This window comes from Rhodamnia argentea, chromosome 6 (genome assembly GCF_020921035.1).
Source record: "Rhodamnia argentea isolate NSW1041297 chromosome 6, ASM2092103v1, whole genome shotgun sequence".
Lineage (NCBI taxonomy): Eukaryota > Viridiplantae > Streptophyta > Magnoliopsida > Myrtales > Myrtaceae > Rhodamnia > Rhodamnia argentea.
Genome location: NC_063155.1, coordinates 22,468,548 through 22,489,964, shown reverse-complemented (window position 1 = coordinate 22,489,964; position 21,417 = coordinate 22,468,548). Strand labels below are relative to the sequence as shown.

Sequence of the window (21,417 nt, the reverse complement as noted above, 5' to 3'; positions counted from 1 at the left end):
CGACAATGTTAACCATCCGCACATTCAAGATCATTTAACTACCAATAAGGAATCAATGCAAAGAAGCCCCTACAAAATCCGATTCTCCGGTATTGAATCTCTAAATCTATCACAATACTCTCACTAGCACACAACAGATCAACTACCCATCACTACAAATATTCATTCATAATTCTAGCATAGAGTCAGCATATAAGTCCTCCGGGGGCAATGCAGATTCTCCTGCAGAAGCAAGACACAGCACATAACCTCGCAGCACCTATTATCTTCTTTCACAAACGGACACAAATTGAAATCATAAATAGTCTAGTTCCCGGTTCTTATACACATTCCGAAGTGAAGCAATCTCTATGACTCATGAAACAGATTAGCTCCTAACAGCAAACATATCTGCATCGACGAGGCTTACACCCTAACTCTATTGAATTCAGGAAAATTCAAATTTCTCAGCATAACAAAGCTGCAGTTCAGGCACGTTGCGATGAATATATAGTTCAAAAGTACAGACATTAGCTAAACCACGACCACCAGAACTCACATATCCAGAGTAGTAGTCAAATGAGGGGATTCATTGCATAATCTATCATACATCTGCATCAATTCACACCACAAAACATGCCGATGCCAATGATAATTGTACACATCGAAAACCTCCTAACACTGCCAAGAAAAAATCACACAACTCATGATCGACGTCTACTTATCTTTGGTGGAGACCCCGTACTTCTCCTGCATCTTGGCGAGCTCGTCCTCCTTCTTCTTCTGGTCGAACTTCTTGTTCATCTTCGCCGGCTGGTAGTACAGCACGATCAGGTACCGGTTCGCGACGTTGAACCCGGAGAGGTGGTCGACGGCGGTCTTGGCGTCGTAAATGTCCTCGTAGACGACGAACGCCGTGCCGCGGGTGTCCTTGCTAGTGCCGATGCGGATCTGCCGGATCGCGCCGTACTTGCCGAAGATGTCGTACATCTCCTCGCTCGTGATGTTGAACGGCAGGTTGCGGACGTAGAGGGCGCGGTTCACCTCGGGCGGGAGCCGCGCGTTGCCCTTGCGGAGGCTGATCGTCGCCATCGGGGGCAGAGGTCGTCGATCGGGGGCTCGAGAAAGTGCGGGAAAAACGTTAGGGTTTGGCTGGGAAAGTGGCAGGTTTGCTGAGGAGATAGAGGCGATTTTGGTAAATATACGTGAGTCGGTGCGGACTCGGGCCGGGTGGGATGGACTGGTGTCCTGGTGGACCGGGCCACGGTCGGTTAGACGTTAGAGACAAGAAAATAGGGAAAAATGTAAAAAAAAAAAAAAAAAAGTAATAAACCTATTGCATTAATACCAATTCAGTCTTAAATCTTTTATTCATATCAATTCGGTCTTAAATTTTTTATATTTGTGTCAATTCAATTTAAAATATTTTGCATTTGTACCAATTGAATCAATCCGGCCAATTTAAGCTTGAAATCGGCGACGTGGGCGTCGCTTGTTCTACTTGATACGGCTAGCGATGACGTTGAAATTTTTTAATATTATTTTAACTAGCATAAATGCAAAAAATTTAGAACTAAATTGACACAGTTATAAAAGATTTAAGATTGAATTGGCACAATAAAATATTTTGGATTGAAATTGGCACAAATGTAAAAGATGTAAGACCGAATTGACAAAAAAAATATTTTGGATTGAATTGGCACCAATACAATAAGTTTAAGACTTTTTTTACACTTCTCTCCAAGAAAATACATAGAAAAGCTAATCGGTTTCGTCCTAAAATTAGAAACCTATCCGATCAGGATCGATTTTTCAAGTACATGAAATCGAAAACCAATCCCGTTAATCCCGATTGTGGATATCGGACAAACGAACTTGATAAATTGGGGTTTTCTCTCTCTTTACGTAGTTCGAGATGTTTTTCGTATTCTATCCACACAGTATTTAGTATTCAAATTTTTCGCGTTCTAATTTTAATGAATGTAACTAAAAAAGTACTTACAAAATTACTTTTTATTTCGTGTCATAACACAAACTAAAATTTTAACAAGAATATTAATGATATGATACTAGAAATGTAGAAAATATATATGAAACTAGAAAAAAAATTCGGGGCAAATTGGGCCATTTCAGGCTACACAAAGTGAAGCTCGATGGCATGACCCATCCAGAATTGAAAACCGAATCAAGCCCGAAAATCCAGCCGTGGTAATCCCCAATCCAGGTTAAGGAATTTCAAGCCAGCTCGAGTCGGGGTGGGGTTTCACTCTGTTCGAATTACTGTTTACACCCTACTCATTTGTAAAATAGATGTTTATTATAATATGCATTGACACAAAATTGATTTAAGTTATGTCGGATCTTAAATATAAGATGAGCCAAAATTTTTTTTTCTAGCAATGTCAAAATCAAACCTCAACATCTTAGATAGGGATAGGGATGCGATTTCTTCATTTCCACGTCGTCGCTCGAGTTCTCACTGGTGTTCACGGTTGATCTCGAACTTATTATCATAGCATGAATCATGTGATGCTGCCGTAGCATGAATCATGTGGTGCTGCCATAAGATTTTTTTCATACTTCTTCTCAATTGCTTTTGGTCGTCGTGTAGATTCAAACAAATGTTAGGATTAACATTTTATACTAACACGTGACGACGATCGAAATCCAGCGACCACATTTTGTGTTTGGCCCGGTGGGTAAATGTCGCGGTCAGTGTCCATGCGGCCTACGAAGATCAATAGTTCTTCATCTGTAACTCTACCCATCTATTAGTAGCGGGCGGATCCAGAATTGGTCTAGGTTTTACCTAAAATATGAAACCAATTTATGAGAACTGCTTGCTCAATTTTTTGAACCCGGAGCCTGTTCATCGAAACTAGTTCTCCAATTTTTCAAACTTGAAACTTACCATGCATATCATACAACCCGATACCTACACTATCACAGAGTTCCGATATCTATTTCAAGGTCTACCAAAGTTTCACTTATATTTTTAATTGAACGATTGCATTGAATCATCACCTCTAATGACCGTCTATTGACCACAACTCATATTTAGACACGCGAAAAATATAAAAGATTAAAAAGAAAAAAAATCTCAGTCCTAGATTATAAACTCATCATTAGACGTTGTGGGATATAACATATCGTGCGAAGACATAGAACAAGAAAAACATAAAAACTAATTCTAGGTCACGTCGGAATCGATTCCTTAGTTTTTTTAACCTGGAACCTATCATGTATGCCCTAAAACTTGGAATCGGACCGATTCTCACCGTTTCGATTCCTCAAGAGCTCTATCTTGAAATCATGCTCATCCCTTGCTATCTCCCTTGGTTTTTGTCTATAAATATATGATATTCTCATTCTCATTCTCAGCAACATACGACCCTTAGTGATCCACTTTCTTCATTTGGCAAAATTTTCACGCCGGCAATACTATGGTCCTTCACTTAAACGTAGTTTTACTCCGAGAGGTCGCATCGGCGGCTCTTCTCTTACTCGTCACCCGCTTCTTCATCAAGTCGATCCTTCGTATGAATTCCCGTAACCTCCCACCAGGGCCGAAAGGGTGACCGGTCGTCGGCGCGCTCCCTCTTTTGGGGAACATGCCCCACGCAACATCCGTCATCACACGAAGGATGGCCTACTTTTAGGTCGGTAGTTTTCGATCAAATTTTATTGTAATGCCTGCGTATTAGCAATCATCGCGTTTAAGACTAAATTGACCAAATCGAAAAATTTACGATTAAAATGGCCAGGCCGTCTACAATTAGTCACAAACCTTTTAATCATGTCAAATTTTACTGTAATAACTACATTAACACCGGTCACGTTTAAGACTAAATTGACCAAATCGAAAAATATATGATTGAAATGGCCAGGCCGTCCTACAAACAGTTGACAATTTTTTAAACAGTTACCCCGGTTAACGCGATACGAAATTGTTTGTTTACCATTGCCCATTTGGTTACTTTCATTCTTTTTGCTCGAATTCACGAGGTGCGGTAATCATGGCGTGATGTCATTTGGGCTTCTATTTCAGTGGGCCGTTACTTTCCTTCTACACAAGCAACGGGCGCAACTTCACGTGGGCGCGGAGAGCATGTAGAAAACTAGTTAGACATTTACATATATCTATTTAGCAAAAAAAAAAAAAATACTGAAAAAGTCCTAAACATATAGTATTTCTATCAACTCAATCATAAATCTTTTAATTATGTTAATAAATCCTAAACGTGGATGTCGGTTGTTTTACGTGGCACGATCAACGCCGAATTGAAGTGTTCTTTAATTTTTTATTTGATTTGATTTTTTTTTTCATTTTTACTTTTCTTTTTTATTTTTTCATTTTGCCGGTGAGGGTGGGCTGGCCGTTGAGGCATCTTGCCCAAAGCAGGTGAGGTCACCAATGAGGCCACGAAGTCCCTAGATGTGGCCATGGCGGTCTCACCAGCCACGAGCAAGGGCATAAGGGCTCTCCCAAGACCCGGGCGAGGGCCTTCACAGCTCTGCTATCCATGGGTGGGGGACTTCACATCCTTGCCTAGACTAGACGATGCCTTCGAGGCAGGCGAGGGTCACTGGTACCCTCGTCGGCATAATTGGAAAAAAAAAAATCAAAGAGAAAAAATGAAAATAAACAATTTAAAAAAAAAAAAAATCACTTCATCTTCAGTCGTGCCAATAGGACAACCACCATTCAAGTTAGCGATTTCTAGCGAATAAGACCCAATTTGCAAATTGTCAAAAAAAGTTTAGGATTAAATTGATCAAATTAAAATATTTAAGACTGAATTGACACGAATATACTAAATTTAGGACTTTTTTTGGTAATCTCTTTTTGTTTAGCAATTCATTCAGATATGTGGCAATATTCGATTACTGCAAGGCTTGAACTTATGATCGTGCTCGGCAAATTGCCAACAAGAGCATGCCCAAGACCCATAGATGCGAATGAAATCTAAGATAAATATTTACACTCGCGACTTTGTTAATGGAATATAATCGTCCTTTTATGTGCGAATTTCGCTCCCTTTATACTTTACAGTACGATCAATGTAATGGTGATAAGTATCTAGATATATATATATATATATATATATATATATATATATATACCATCCGGATCGTGTACCTCTTTAATTTTCCATCCGTCTATTGATAAGAGAGCTCGTATCATTGCTTAACAACGAGATTATTCTATTTTAAGATTAATACCGCCCAAGCCCCCCACCCCCAAGCAGATACATCCGTACCACATTTACTCTAATTTAATTTTAGGGTCACGGAAAATCCTACACTCGTGCAAGAAATGGTATCCTTAGGCGGAGAAGAAAAAAAAAAAGACGTATGAGCGGCCTTTCAAGTCATTAGCCGCAAAAAACCAAGCCAAGCAAGGTCTCCAATTTTGAACGGCCATTGTCAAATAGGTTCCTTCTATTGAAAGACCATGCTTATATGTTGCACTAGTGGCACAAGCGCACCGATCTGGAGTAAACATGAACCCCAAATTTGTGATAGATCCAGAATTTTTATTAAGAAAATATGGTACAAGTGTACCGATTTGAAGTTTTTTTATTATAGAGAAATTAATAAGAGGTAAATGAGTGTGACAGGTTGAGATGGTTGAATCAATTCGATAAATCTTTCATGAAATTAATTGTGATACGTGTGATACGGATATGCCAGTTTGAAATTTCGACGGCATGATACCTTCATTTATTTTGTGGGCCGAGATTGAAACTGATTGAAAGCCTACCTGTCTCCGCATTACTTGTCGCCATCAAAATCGAAACGGGTTTTGAAAGGTGAGGACCTCATGTCAAAGTCAAAATTATTTGCCCAATCGATTCCAAACCCTACCACGAGGGATTTTGACGTAACATTATTCAATAAGCCTCATTAATAGTAACTGGGGTACTGCCCAACCTACCACAGTAACATCTTAAATAGATATACTTGTTTCGTACAGCGTAGCGTATAAAAAAAATTTACAATCACAACCATTTAATTAAAACCCTATTTTTATTGCAAATCTCAAATTAGGATGTCTCAAGATATAACATTTAATGAGAATCTGAATCTAACAATTGAGAAACAAGACAGAGCGTAGAAATCGTAAACTTTGCATCCCTTGAAATACTCGCTAACAAAATCTTGACGGATTTTTACTAACATGCGAAACCTGACAAGTCTGGAAGCATCGCCTTGTACATCTGAATACATAGCGAAAATCAACAATTTCGAAAGCCCAATATTAACTATCGAAGATCCGAGTGCCGATTACCTGCCGGAGGAAGCCCAAATCCAACCAAGATTTGTCGCTAAACCTTGCCGTATCCCGTTGGCCAATAACCGAGGACGGCCCGGCAGGGGCGACCTGAGAACACATCAGGCACAATGCACGGCGGCGACGGCATATACCGAGTGCCGACGCGCCGCGCCGCGCCGCGCCTCGCATGTGATCTCAAGTCGCTCCTGTAGGGCCCTCGGCCAAAACCCGCTGTGATCTCCGGCGGATGCACCAGACGACGACACTGTGCCTTTCAGATCGTGGATTTCCTTGAACTTTAATAGGCGGGGGGAGCCAAAAGATCTCTGGTACTAACGCCCGAGCGTACTGCAAATTTGACCACCTGCGATTCCCACACGTTCAAGCAAAAAGTCCTGAGTACAAGTGTGTACTTTCGACAACATTGTACTGGAGAATCAACTGGCTTTCGTACGTTTGTAAGGCAAGAAATTGCGCTATTGCAGTACATGCACGTACGATTTTGGTGCTGCAAAAGGCAAGCAGCAATCATTGAGGCCAATTTCTGGCGCAGAGGCACTTACGAATTTGAACTCGAGTGGGCAAGTACGATGTGAGTTTAGGAACCGGCGGTGATATCTTTTCCTTCTCCTATTTCTCGTAAGATTAAAAGTGTCGTTGGCTTATTGCATAGTCTAGACTCTCGTTCTTTTAGTATTTTGGACCTTTAACCAATGAAAATCTTAGTGAAAGTCCCAAACTGTGTGATAAAATGTGATGGAGTATCATTAGTATGCCAATATTAAAAAAAAATATTGATTCGGTCCGAGTGATTCGATTCAAACCTAGAATAGGAACTAGATTAATAATCACATATTACAAATTCTAATAATTGGGAACTGCCCATAATCGATCGATTCGATCCAATTCTAGTGCCAACCCCATATTGTTTAGTTATTCTGCATCGCGTGCGTACGATACTTGAAATCGATTTCCGGCCGCCCAATTTTGCTCTTCATATCAAGGTTGGAATTCGTACGATCGATTTTTAATTTGCGAATCATAGTCTTTCGCCAATTAGACTGGTCAAAGACGACGGCGTGGTCCACGGTCTGTTTGCCCACGTAAATGGTTCGTAGAGATTGTCCATCCTCAAACGTGACATGTTGACGCAATGCATCCCAGTCCACATGACTAGAGAGGCCCATGAAACCAAACCCATCAGGGGCTGCCCAAAAGTTGTAGTCATGTTCTAATTCTATCTTTTAATGGGCCGCTCTTTTAAAGATTAGGGAAAAGGTCATCAAAAATTTTAAGTTTAGTTGTAACTTTTTTTATGATGTCCAATAAGAGTGAGTAGTTCTCGATCCAATCCGATTTCCCTCGAGAATCGAAAATCGAACCGGTGGTGCCGGTTCTCAATTTTCGGAATCGGGGATTGGACGGCCGGCCCAATTCGATTCCTAGGGGGTCTAATGGAGTCAAGCAAATATTATCAAGGTCATTATTTTTGAAGAAATGACTCTAAAACAATAGATTCTTTTCCTAAAACAAAAGTGAGATGATAGAATTTTCCAGCACAATCCAGTAACACGTAGCATTCGACATTGTTGGGTGGAGTCATGACAATAGAAGCTGCAAAATAAACATATGATCCAAATCTCAATCGTATGAGACCTCGAAAATGCAAAAAAATATAAATTAAAATCGACCGGCCTAGTCAAAGTGGTCCGGTCTAGTTCTATACCTCTAGAACCAGGAACGGGGACCACCGGTTCGGTCCGATTTGGGTTGTTCCCTGTTTGGTTGGTCCGACTTGCTCACCCCTAATGCCCAAAGCCCTAAACTATACTCGTCATGATACATTTTCCTTAAACCTTTTTTTTGTGACATAAAAAACGTCAAATCTAAGCCAGTGATACACATTTACCCTCTACCATATGATATTCCCGTCAAAACGACGTTGTTTTTATTTCACTTAAGCCACGCAAGCACCATATCAGTTCCGCCGTCCACGCAAACAGTTTTTTTATTGGTTCTCGGTGACGAAAACGGAAGATAAATGACAACGGGATTAGTGAGTAATTTAGTAAATATGTTAAGTGGGTATAGTTTGATTTTTTTTTTTTTTGTGACTTGATCCTTTTTTTATTTTCGATCTTGCTTTTTTTTTTGCCGCCCCTCCTTTCTCAAAGCTTAATTTGGCGGTCACTTGTCATGGGAATTGGGTGAAATGCAAGCAATTTCTGGAGATCGGATGATGATAGTGGGACACTTGGCATGCCGAGAGAGACGCAACGAAATGGGCCTCGGGACCCCGCCGGACGAGAGTCGAGCGAAAAAGAAGAGAGCCTTTGTATCGAGCCACTTGTATGCAAAATCACATGGCTTTGAATTGACAATTTCGTCCGACCAGACAAGATTAATCATTTCGGAGAGGAAAAAAAGAAGGTTGAAGATAAAGATATCGAAAGCGTTGCCTCAACTTTAGGAGACAAGGCATCTGTTTGACTTGGTCATGTACCTCATGAACTTGGGGGGCCTTAGCTATCTTTCTTAAGGCTGAGCATGGTGGTGTCAGAGTAAGATCTGAGATCTGAAATCGAATCGATAGGGAACTTATCCAGTTCTAAATTTTAAAAATCGAAGAATCTATTCTGACTGATAAGTTTAAAGTATAACTTATAACAAGTTGCGATCAATGAATTATAACAGAAGGCGATGATTCTTTAACAGTCATTCAAATAAGAATATAGATGAAACGCGTATAGATCCTGGAGCCACTTGCTCCTAATTTTTCTCTCCGTGTTTTGTTTGAAAAGTAGAGAGAGTTGTAAACCACTCATTAAGTTATTTCATGTTTTAAACTTTGAGCCGTTTAATAGTTATTTCATGTTTTAATTTTCTTTTTTATTCGATAAGGTAAGTTAACTTTTCAAATTTGGCTCGGTGCAAGGCCTCCACTTGATGTTGTTGTGTCGTGTGATTTTATTGGTGGCTTGCTTATTTTGCAAGAGCTTAGTCGTATTACTAGCGTGACTTGCTTGCCAAGTGAAAATCATGTCATCTCAGTTTTGGTATTGAGCTATAAGGAAAGGGAGAGAGTGCCGATTTGGACAATCTTATCGTCCCATATGTCTATGTTGGCACGGCATCATTTCAAGAGACACTACAACGCTAATATGGAAAGGAAAAAAGTCTTAAAAAAAGTCTTCAACTTATTGCATTGATGCTAATTTAGTTCTAAATCATTTGTATTTTTTTAGAGAGAGAATTTTTTAATATTACCAATTTTTTTTCTCTTTTCATTGAGGTCACTGTGGCTAATTTTGACTGAAAATTAACAAGGTGAACCTCAAAATCTTTATTAAATTAACAGACATGACATGGCCGACGCAAATGAACTCAATTAGACAATTAACTAAAAATACACCCACCCCATAAAAAACATAATTATACAACTCTTCCAACCGATCGAGAAAAATTGATAAAATATTACCATGTCGGTTGTCCGGCATCCCAAAACTGCAACTACACCCAAGTGATAGTTCTTTTAAAAAAGGTGGCACTCAAGGAATCCGGCAAAAATTTTTTGCACCAAAATGAGGGCTATACAAAAATTACGGCACTTCTAGTGTCATTTTCTCCTTTAAAGTGTCGTTATCCCTCGACTTTATCGATCGATCCCCGACAGTCTTGACCAAACTCACACTCCTTATGTGATATCATGCGAAGTTCATCTCTCAAGTCTATTAAAAATAGCATACCCCTATTTACATTCTGAGATTGCCATGTGTACTCATGATCCTACATGTCTCGAACGTTTGGAATAGGCTTCCTCAATTTTGCGAATAGAATCTCGGTCTCGCATGGCATCGCTTGCCAAAGAGGAATTACGACCCTAAAGATTTCTGAAATCGCTCGACGAATAAAGATATTATCTCGATCGCGTCCACGGAAAATGGAAGGGGTCAATAGATTGATTTCTTACGATAAAGATGGTCTCTTAATCACATCGTAAAAGTCCCAATCATGTAAGGGATTGCCCTAAGAGAATTTGCTTGACATTAACAGTCGAGTGATAAAAAGCTTCTTCTAGCTTTTTCAAACATTAACAAATCGGATAAGACGACGCAGATGGACCGCGTTTCGAAATCGAATGAGTAGTTATCAATTGTATTAATCAGCGTCCATATGTTTAATAATGGTCCCCTTATTAATTACCCAATAATACGACCAAAGGTCGATGCATGAGGGCTGGCGGCGATTGCGTCCACGCAGCCGTCGTCGCCACCACAACACTTACCAACTCGAAGATCCGATGAAGTGTGTCTTTCTTGGGGTCAATCGCAAATAATTGAAAATTAAGATAAAGTGTGCTAGAAATCTTAAAACTTGTTACCAAAGTGTAAATATGCATTAAAATTTATAAAAAGTGCAATCAAGTCCTAAAACTTATCAAATTTGTGCAATCGAGTTCTTATGTTAACCCCGTCCAACTTGACTAACTGAAAATGCTGACTTTGTCTTTTTATAATATTTTCTCTCTTACAAGTGGTGATAACATGGCTAAAATACGAAATGTCAAGCTAAATTTTATTTAAATTAAATTAAAAATAAGCTATTTAAAAAAAAAAAAAAAGGAGTTAGAAACCAGGCGACGAACCCTCTGCACCGGTGATGGTGGAGGAATGGTGGCGGGGGTCTTTGGGCCCCAGGTGCGAGGTCCACCAGGCCCTCTTTCTAACTCATTTTTTAAAACGACTTCATTTTATGCGCATTATTGTCACGTAGGATAGAGAAATTAATAAATAAATAAAAACATGCAAGCATTTTCCTTCCGAAGGGAGTAAACAAAAGGAATTGCATGAATTTGGCAAGTTGTAAGATTTGATTGCACTTTTTTGCAATTTAAGTTTCAATTATATTTTCATGACAGTCTTTGTAACTTTTCATTGTACTAATCCCTAAAAAATTTGAAGGCTCGTTCCTTTTGCCACGGTGAAAGCGGGTCTGCTATCAACCATCTCGATTTCGCACCATCTTCCATTCGCAAATTCGTCGGCAACGTAAAGTTTTCATATTCCTCTAGATAATAAAGAAGGCATAAAGTTGCTCGTACATATATATATTATAAAAATACCCGACCCACGACAGAAATTTGCCCCCAAGAGATTTTCTCGAGATACGTTCGTCCAAGGAACCGATCCCCCATCTTACAATGTCGGCTACGTGTTCGTCGATTTGCCTCACCGAAAGCGTCCCCAACGGCGGAGGAGGAGGAGGAGTTCCGTTTGGACTATAAAGCGTCCGAATGACCCCACTCCTTCAAGTTTTGTACATTCTCTAAGCCCAAACTTGTATTTTACATCTGCAGATGTATACGTGTACTGTATTATTGTACTTTGGTTCTTAGCTTGCGAAAAGATGGAATCGTTCGGTGGTGGGATTGCGCCTAAAATGGCACGATGTCACTCGCCATGATGCTTCAAAGCACTTCTTTGGGGACTCCCACGTTAGACATTTCAAAGATCTTGGAGACAATGGGAGATATGGGTCTCTGCACCTGGACTTGCTTTTGCCTCATCTGCATCCCTCCTTTGAGATTTTTCATGTGCTTCGAAAGGGACATCAGCTCTATCTTGCACATGCTCTAATGGATTCACTCAACCCAAAGCCCGTCCGATCTTTTACTAGATGGGAGAGAGAGAGAGAGAGAGAGAGAGACTGTGTGTGTGTATTTCATCAAGACTAATGCTTATATGGAGCTCTTGCCTATGTAAAGGTGCGAATCAATTACGACTCCACGCATTTGTTCACGTTGCCCGGTTCATATGGGACTCGATCAGTACGTGGAACTGGCCTAGGATCGGCTTATTACCCTTATCCAAGACTATACACGCACATATCCTAAGCGGGTTTAGACTGGCCGCGCCCGAGAATTTATTAAGGACCCGCGCGGGCTTGGACGAACGAGCTCGGAAGGTCTTTGGATGTACAGGCTTGGAAGTTGCAAAGCACATGATCACCTCTTGTTCAGACCATGTCCGACAGAAGATACATGTGACTAAAGGAAGATTTTATACACTATAATTGATTATTGATTCCGCTAATCATGTTCATAGCATTTAAAAGTCGGCTGCCATTCTGACTTTATTATAGAGGGAGGACCTCTTCTTGCTTAGCTTCCTCGATTCAGGACTTGGTACGAGGCAACTTCCTACCTAAGTTTTTCTTCTTTGACGTGTGAAACGCGTGCGAACGTCGACACATTCCCAGAATTATTATACTAGTAAAGGCCCTACTTGTGGGGTTGGTGGGTGTCATCAAGCCAGTAAGATGCCACATTTCTGCAAGATCACCCAATAAGATTCCACATTCTTGCAAGATCGCCACACTGTAATGTCTCTTGATATAAAGGGTACTCATCACGGCACAAGAAAGAGAGAGCAAGTTTCCTTCTAGTTCATCTTTTTCAGGCTTATCATTTATGCCTAACTTTGACATCTGACCCTACAAGAAGGGCATTCGATTCAACCTCCTCTGTGATGCTTATTTGCTTCTTGGTCACCTCCTCCCTCTCCTTCCTCCTCCTTTTATTGAAGTCCCGCCCTCTCAAGATTCTCTCTTCGCGGCGGACATGCTTCCGTGTCTCTCTGGTCCTCGATCGCCACCGTAGTCCTGTTCCCGTTCGGCCCCTGAGATTGTCCGTGAAGGAGAAGATGAGTCCAGCTTCAGGAGCAGACAATGCAGAGGAGTCCAAAGGAGGAGTGTCGCCGCTGTTGGACTTGCCGGAGCTCGCTCTGGAATGCATTCTCGAGAAGCTCCCGCCGGATGGGCTCTTGAGCATGTCTGGCGTGTGCACGGCTTTGAGAGATAGGTGCAGGAGTGACTATTTCTGGGACAAGCACATGAAGCAGAAATGGGACAGAGTGGTTGGTCCATCAGCTTCTAAGGTGTGGCAATTGGGCCTTGCTTCAAGGAGGGATAATGGTGATTCAAATCAAGGGAAGCAAAAGGGGTTGTTGAGGTTGTTTTCTCTCGTCTGGCCTTGTTCATGGGCTGGTGAGAGGATCAATATCGGTCAAGACCGGACGTGTTCTCTGCCACATGATTCATCGGTCATGTCTTGGTATATTGCACTTGAGACTGGGAGGTTCTGGTTCCCTGCTCAAGTCTATAACCGTGAGGTATTGGATACTGCTTCATATGTTGATTTCGAAATTTCCAAGGCTGTTGATATGCTTGAGTTTGCTTATGCAAATTGTTAGATTCAGTTGTCTTGCTCATTCTATTCTTATTCTGTGCTAACTACTGTCCTATTTTGCCCTGCGATTCAGTCGAAGCTTCTGTTCTGTTTTCTTTGTGATCTCCTCTTAGAATTTTTTGATGTTGCAATTTTTGCAGAACGGGCATGCTGGGTTTATGTTGTCTTGCTATGATGCTGAGCTCAGCTATGATTTTCAAACCGACACCTTCAGAGCCAGGTAAATTGCTGATGATATGATACCTCCTTCAAACATGTCCATGAATAATTCCAACGCTTGCTTAATCGACATATTCCTACTGTATATCTTGTTGGTTCTTGTGTTCCTGGAATATTTAATTCCTTAATTCATTTAGCCGCCTGAGTGGTTGGATCATTTGGACTTTGGTTCTTGCAGGTATCCCCCGCATGGAAGGAGGGCGATGGCGCTGGAGACCGGGGTGACGTGGGAAAGGCTGAGGTCCCCTCCGGTCGATACTTCTCCACACGACCTTCATTTGTCCGATTGTTTGAAGGATCTGTGCCCTGGTGACCATGTGGAGATTCAGTGGAGAAGAAACAAAGAGTTTCCATATGGTATATTGTTTCATCCAAAGCTTTAGTTTTCAGTCTCACTGCATCAACTTTCTGCTGAGAAGTTAAGTCTATATATTAGTAGATTGTTTGGGCTCGTTTCATTTGATCGTTCATTCTTTTCTTTCTTGGGTATTTGTCACTGGTAAGTGAAGTAAACATAGATTTTCGAAAAAACTTACAAGAAGAAAAAAGAGATCCCATTCCTAGCTACTATACTTATTTAGATGGCAAGGACAAACAAGCTAACTGCATCTCTATGCTGTGCCAAGCTCCATCAAATAGGATCTTTTCAACCTTCATCATGTTACCACACTACCCCAGACTTGAAATTAGAATCCGAATTCATTCTACCTAATTCTGAGATTACTAGTTCTAATTGCCTTGGGTCCATCGGGCTCTTCTAGTCTAAATCCTTCCACTTGGTCATTGTAGTACAATATTCAACTGCATCCTGTCTTGCCGAGGCAGATTCTGAATGGCAATGTACATGACCGAATGTCGTCACACATATTGCAGGTTGGTGGTACGGCGTCGTCGGTCATCTGGAATCATGTGACAGGAACGAAAACTACTGCCGTTGCCTTAGCAGCGGTGAGTTCATCATTTAGTGCTCTTTTTTCTGCAGTGGAACCCGATTCCTATGTGTTGTGTTGGCGAAATCAGCACCAGACACCACCACTTCTCAAAATGACCCCTTTGAAAACAATATCTAGGAGAAAGAAACTATTAAAGGACGAAAAGTTTTTCAGTGAAACCTTTCATTAAATGGGAGAAGCTTTCAAAGATGTGGATGAGAAGATGATCATAAAGCTAAAACTTTCAGAGAAATAGACCGATGTCTCGGCTTCTCGGGTAGCTTTCTCGATTCTCATCTTTCCAATGGATGGACCACCCTCCCTTTTGGGCTAGTTTTGATTGGCGCCCTTGACAAATAATTATCAGGGTGTCAAGCTTTTGACCAACAACGCGATAAGTTGTGTCTGAGTGGAATATTGATGGCCGACCATGTCGAAAGATTCAACCTTTTTCTCTCTTTAAGACTTTTGTTTCTACTCAAGTTGGAATCTCGTGGATTTGTGGCGCTGATATTGTTATAATGATCGGTATAGTTTTCTTCGATGTTCCTGTGTTCATACGCCATCCAAACAGATCCTAAACAACTGATTCTTTCTGATAAGATCCAATAAACAGCTAAGAACATAAGAAAGTCGACTGCACTTTGTCAATTCACTATCTTCACTAGGCATTTTTCGTGGATTTTGGTCACGATAAATGGAGGATGCATTCTGGGGCGAAATGCATCAGAGAAATATTTGCCTCGGAAACCATGCTTAATTATTTCAATCTGCTTACAGTGATGCTCCATAAAACAATACCGCTTCATCTATTAGTTCTTTATGGATGACCTGACAGTTGATTGATGATTTGGCAAACAGATGCTGTGGTTCTGGAATTCAATCAGTATTCAGCAGGGTCGCGGTGGAGTCGCACAACCATAGACAGGCGAAACCACAGGGAGGAAGGGAACGAGGTCGACGGATTCTATGGAGGAATCAGAAAGCTCAGGACCGACGACGAGATTTCTGCGTGGAAGCGGATCTGGCCAACTGGACTACTAGAATAGGTTATGTCCCCAACAGCCTGCTTTGAGCACACGGCGAGGATAATTATGGAACGGTTCCCCCCATTCAAGGAGAGCTCTGTTGAATATTTTTACTCAGCGAAAGTGGCTCGATAGAAGCTGAAACTCAGTCAGTTGGATGAATGCGAAAGTTCTTTTTCTCCCCCCTCTCCACGATGATTGGAGATTAATTTGCATCTCAGCAATTCCGGCGAATCGCTTTCTTTATTGATGGATACATGATGTAGCATATACAAATGAAGGAATAAAATGTGACTTTTGCCTTCTCTTGAACAAAATGTGACTTTTGTTGTTCCAATCCTAGCAAAACGAATCAACCTGAATAGATACCAACTGATGGAAAATTTATAACACCTTTCGTTCCTCCATTGCAATGGCTGGGCTTTTCATACAATGACAGAGAAATAAAAACCTCTGAGAACAGTTCATAGAATCAACAGCTGTACGCGTTCCTACTGAACAAAAGATTTCCACCTTAAACTGAGGTGGAGTTGATAACACAAAAGATCACATTCAAGATGAGTCTGAATTCACCCAAAAAAGAACAGATGCCATGAAAGCTGAGCCAGCACTGTTCAGCACAGGAGTGCAAGCTTCACCCGACATGCACGGAGCTCTGGACCCCATAGCCCAGACAAAGCAGCATTCTGGGCCTGTAACGGACGAGCGTCATCTGACCCACTGTGCTCACTTCGTGGCCCGACTGCTTCGACCCTGTTGACCTGAAGCTCAATCTTCTCAAGATGTTCGGTTTGCTCACTGGTTCAGCCGATGCGGAACCATCTCCCCCCTTCTCCTTCGTCCCGAGTTCTCTCCCCAGCGACGTGCTCCTCAGGAGGAACTTCTTTATCCTCTGCCTCTTCGATTCTCTTGGGATGCAGTTGACAGACCCTCCTCCATTTTCTTTCCCCTGATCGGGTGTGCTTGTGGCTTCTGGTCCTGGGAGAGCGGTCGTGGTTGGCTTGCATGGATTTGCATGGGTGTCCATCTTCACCAGCCTCAATCTCCTTGCGAAGTCTGCTCCTCTCGGCTCTGCCAACGCCAGCTTCCTTTGCCTCTGCAAGATACGAGTAGAAAGCAGTCAAAGCGTTGTTGGGTAACTACACTCCTAATGAAAAGATTTATTATCTAATCTAGTTGGTTAAGACTCAGGATGCCTTTGAGGAATCGCGTGAATTCGGGCTCCTAGAAATGCAACTTATTATGCCACTTCGAGGCGTTTTCTATAGTCGGCATTGCCCGATTACGGATGACGCGGGTCACCGATTGTTACTAGTATTGCTCAGACACCAAACTTCATACAAAATGAAGAATCTCAATGTTCAATTTGGTTAAATAGAAGAGAACTACCTGTTTTTCTTCTTCAAGGGAGCCCGTTTGGGTGTCCTTCTCATGGGCAGGGTCGAATTGCTCCACGGGCTCCACCTTCTTTTTAGCCCTCCAGAACCGCACGCCGGCTTCGGCACTCTCTTCCCTGGCGCTCCCCCGCAGAGTCCACCGAGTCGATTCACTGGACCTCATCCCCACCACCTTGTCGCCGTCGCCACTTACGCCGCCAAATCCCCTGAACGGAGACATAGACCTGCTCCTACGGCGGCTGGAATCTCTCTCCTCCGCCCTCACCCGCTCCAGCGCAACCTCGAACGGGTCGAATCCGTCGTCCCACAAGCTCTTCTGCCTCGCGAGCCGTTTCCTCACGCCAGCATAACGCGGAGACGACGTCGGGGAAGCCACCGGCGTCTGAACCCGTGACCCGTCGCCGCCGTTGTTCTGGAGCCGCGGCGGGAGCTTCAGCGGCTTGACCTTCCCGTCGCAGAAGAGCTCGTCCGCGAATGCCATGCAAGGTCGCTCGCGTGGGCTCTCTCGTGGTTGTGGTTCTTCCCGCCGCTCATGCTGTTGTCGTTTCGTGGGGTTCTCAAGAGCGATGTCGTCGAACTGGCGACTGGTCTCGAACTGGAAGTCCCCGCCGTCGTTGGAGGAGGCTCTAGGAGTGGGGGGCTCAGTCTTGGGGCTCCCGGGGGCACTGTGGAAGAGCAAGCCTTCGAAGCTGCTCTCGTCTGGGCTCGCGGGAGCGCTCAGGTGGATGCTTGTGGCGGTGATGTTATGAGAATCCACGATCTCCATTACTGTGATTTTCCTGAAATTTTCTCGGCTGAGAAAATGAGGAGGGAAAATGCGTGTGCTGATGCCGAGTATTGTGAAGAGCTCTGGTTTTAGAGGCTAACTTGTGTTGACCCTTTTCTTGATCCTGAATTCAGGGGAAATCCTGGCCAAATATAAGAGAGAGCTTCGTGTGCCTGCTTTTGTGGCCAAAGCAATCTTCAAAGTTTGGCAATTCTAAGATACTAGATAACCAATAAAATTATGTTTTGCGCACTGAATACTAGGATTGATTTATGAAAAATCAAATGGTATGTGATATGCCGGATCTTCGCTAGGTATAGAATATGATTTATTAACTCCACGTCCTGCTCCTAATCCGTCGCATTCCTCGATCTCACGCTTATTCTGTAGGCCGGTTTAATGCGGTTTGATAAAATTCGTCGTGATTGGAGGGTTCATGTTCCTCCACTCCCTGCCATGGAAGTCACAGGCGGGAAGGTCTCTGTTTTTGTTCTTGCTCACACAGGCGTCGCGTGATCTTCCGTGCGCGTTAAGGTCAGACTTTGCGGGTCGAAAGCGACACGGAGCGGTACACGCCACATGCTTTTCTTTGTCTAGCGTCGCGACCAGTTGATGGTTTCAAAGCGAGGCCTTGCAATTGTCGCGGAGGAAGACAGAGACTTGCAAGCGAAAACTGATTAGCGGCAAGCAATGAGCACCCCTCTTTCAGGCTACCGAGAAACGCAGCCGGTAGGTTCAAGAAAGCCACCGGAGAGATTTGCCGTTGATGGGATTCTCCTACAGGCTTGTGGTCGTCATCTAATCCGTCTGAAAAAGTTAGTCAACTTTGATAATGCTAAGTTATTAGCCTTCGTTGGGAAACTTACTGATGTATCGAGAAATAACATGGGATGTTCATAGCACGGGATGCATGAATGTAAACCCCCCATAAAAAGATGAAATTTATATCGACGTGGTTACGGGATGACTTTATCTCTTTTTTTTCGGCGTGATTTCTCGATTCAAATCATTATAATTTAGTCAACCTTTTTGACAAAATAAACAAAAAAAATTATCATTTAATGTCAACTTTCACATTTTCTAAGGATTTTTCTCCATGCCAAATTGAGAAGGACTAATTAATATTTTTGGTCCCCATTTAGAGTTTTTGCCAAATTGATCTTGCAACGGGTTTCCTATTAACCTACTTTCCTTTATGGCCAAGCAATTTCGCCTAGATATGATATTAAGGATGGGATTGTCCTCGGTAGGTAATTTCTGCATACACCAATTTCATGCAAGTAATCGGATTTTGTTTTACTGGAGAGTGATCGGATTACTCCAATTTCACATGAGATCATCCATTTTATTTAATTTTTGCTATAAAGTCTCATTCTAGCACCTTATAAGGAGAAATTATTGCATAAATTTTTTTGATCGGAAATGCGGGTTTTTTCGTTCGCTAATAACGTTCGAAAAACAACCAGAAGTAACATCAAAACGTAGCAAATACCGAAGGATTAGGGGGGATTAGACAACCCATTAGGTGGGAGAAAGCCTAATCTATGTGCTTGAGCTAACCAATTCGTATGTGAATTTTCTTCACGTGGAGAGTAGATGATGCTAACATCCTTGAGCTGGCCCATCAATACTCTGCAATCCTCGATTAAACTAGAGATGGGTCACGGGTTTGAGGGCGATGTGCTTGGCATGATAAGTGCCTTACAAGTGATAAATTATCGCTGATAAGCTCGCCATGCAGATCAGATCTGTCATTTACCGTATCACTTGAGGACTTCTTTGAGATGAGCTTCGGCAAGTAAGGGCCTGCATGGCAACGATTCCGATTCTCTAATTCCGTTCTCCGAAACAAAATAGGATGAGAATCATGTTTGGTAGCATAAATGATTCTGATTCTGATTCTGTTTCCGGGAACGATTTTGGAGCAAAAACGAGAAGCAAAAAAAAGTTGGTTCCGGAAAAAAAAAATCACTTTTAAGAATTACAAAACAGAATGAAATCCCGCATCTCTCAATTTTTTCTTTCGGTTCTCTAATCACTTTTCCCTCGGCCTAAAACGGAACGAGGTCTTATTTTCAAAGAAAAATATATAAAATAATAAAAAAATTAAAATTAAAAATTAGAAAAATTCTAAAAAATCAGAAAAATTTTAGAAAATCCCTAAAAATAAAAGAAGCTTAGATTGTGGTAGTTTGACCTCATTTTCATAGAATTGGGCCTATATTTTGTATATTTTGTTCTCTTTTAGGAAAATCATAAATATATTTGAAATTAAACCCGAACCACATTTCTCTAAGCCCTTAGAGCTTCATTAGAATTTTATGATGCAATTTATCAATGCCATGATTCCCTGATTGTGCACTTCATTTCACTAGTTGTGATTTGCTTAGGTTTAGGTACTTTAGACTTAATATAGTTTTAGAAAATTTGAAAAAAGACAAAAAAAAAAAAAAAAAAGACCTGCGTGGATACTTAGCATTGGCTTACCTCATAAGTTTACAAATGCATTGAAAATTTGCATGAAACACATTTAGAAACACTTAACTTTGGTGTCGAAAGGGCATCGACATAACTAGATCCTCGGACCCTATATTTCTCTGGTTGTGTAGAATTAAATGGTTTCTCCCAATCATTTGATAAGATTTACAGTCTACCTTCGTTAAAGATTAGTAATGACTCTATTTGCACATACACATACATATGCCATCGATCACACTAAGATTGAATTTAATATTCCCTCATTGCAATTTGGTATAGGCCTAGGAGGACTCGAGCTAATCCGAAATAACACACTAACCTAACATGATCTCTCATTTTTTAAGCTTAAAATGACTCGTTATGACATGACAATTAGACGGAATATCACAAATAAATTTTATATGCAATATGTTATATAAGCGAATCAATATGAATTAATCTTCAATTAATTCGAAATGTAGGATAAAATTTCATAAAATAACTACGTAATTATTTGACTTAAATGATAAAAATTGGGACAAGAAATTATTTTCAGGAACAAAAATTTTGTGTAGTTACCGAACGTGTTTTTGTTCCGAAAACATAAATTTTGTGCGATTACCAAACACGTTTTGATTGTCTAAAACTCATTTATGAATAGAATAAAAAAATCGATTTTAATCATAATCACTTTTTTGGATCAGAATCGTTGCTATACAGGCCCTAAATCTTTACTTTCGATTCAGAGATTTTCTACAAACCCCACTTCAGGGTTAGGGTTTCCACCGCAAGGGGGGATTTGGCTCGAATGGGCTCTGAGAAACCATCAATCAACTATCCACGGCTGTCTCTCACTATTCCGGCAGCCGACGCTTCCGATCCGCGCTCCACCCGCGACGCGTCTACATGAATTTTCCGATCTGCTCTCTCCGAGCAAATTCCTGACTTCTCTAGCCTCAGTGGTAACTCGGCATAATTTACAGTATCATAAAATGTCATTCATTAGTAATGTGAATCTCGTATAGGCTCGACCAATCAGTGACTGCCACGGGAGGCTACAGACCAAGCGCAGGGCTATGGAGTATAGACCGAGTGCATGGAAAGATCTCTACGAAC

General features: G+C 41.6%; 4 protein-coding genes across 4 annotated transcripts in view; 2 read left to right on the top strand and 2 right to left on the bottom strand.

The window, feature by feature from the left end:
• Nucleotides 1–10,886, top strand: part of LOC115734125 (flavonoid 3',5'-hydroxylase 2-like) — a 34,249-nt gene extending 23,363 nt beyond the window's left edge. Inside the window, exon 4 of the mRNA XM_048281247.1 lies at nucleotides 10,861–10,886. The gene's annotated coding sequence lies outside the window, so the exon portion shown is untranslated. The remainder of the gene's footprint in view (nucleotides 1–10,860) is intronic.
• LOC115734129 (splicing factor 3B subunit 6-like protein) lies at nucleotides 443–1,167 on the bottom strand. The gene is made up of 2 exons (XM_030664721.2): nucleotides 689–1,167; nucleotides 443–657 (listed from the first exon to the last, which is right to left on the bottom strand). The coding sequence occupies exon 1, from the start codon at nucleotides 1,069–1,071 to the stop codon at nucleotides 697–699; it is 375 nt and encodes a 124-aa protein (XP_030520581.1). The 5' UTR covers nucleotides 1,072–1,167; the 3' UTR covers nucleotides 443–657; nucleotides 689–696.
• Nucleotides 10,887–12,439: 1,553 nt separating the features above from the next.
• On the top strand, nucleotides 12,440–15,998 carry LOC115734127 (F-box protein At2g32560-like). The gene is made up of 5 exons (XM_030664719.2): nucleotides 12,440–13,425; nucleotides 13,643–13,722; nucleotides 13,900–14,078; nucleotides 14,595–14,669; nucleotides 15,515–15,998. Exons 1-5 carry the CDS (start codon nucleotides 12,784–12,786, stop codon nucleotides 15,700–15,702), a joined length of 1,164 nt encoding a protein of 387 aa, XP_030520579.2. The 5' UTR covers nucleotides 12,440–12,783; the 3' UTR covers nucleotides 15,703–15,998.
• A 65-nt stretch (nucleotides 15,999–16,063) lies between these two features.
• Nucleotides 16,064–17,844, bottom strand: LOC115734126. The gene is made up of 2 exons (XM_030664717.2): nucleotides 17,071–17,844; nucleotides 16,064–16,777 (listed from the first exon to the last, which is right to left on the bottom strand). Exons 1-2 carry the CDS (start codon nucleotides 17,842–17,844, stop codon nucleotides 16,316–16,318), a joined length of 1,236 nt encoding a protein of 411 aa, XP_030520577.1. The 3' UTR covers nucleotides 16,064–16,315.
• Nucleotides 17,845–21,417: the final 3,573 nt, after the last annotated feature.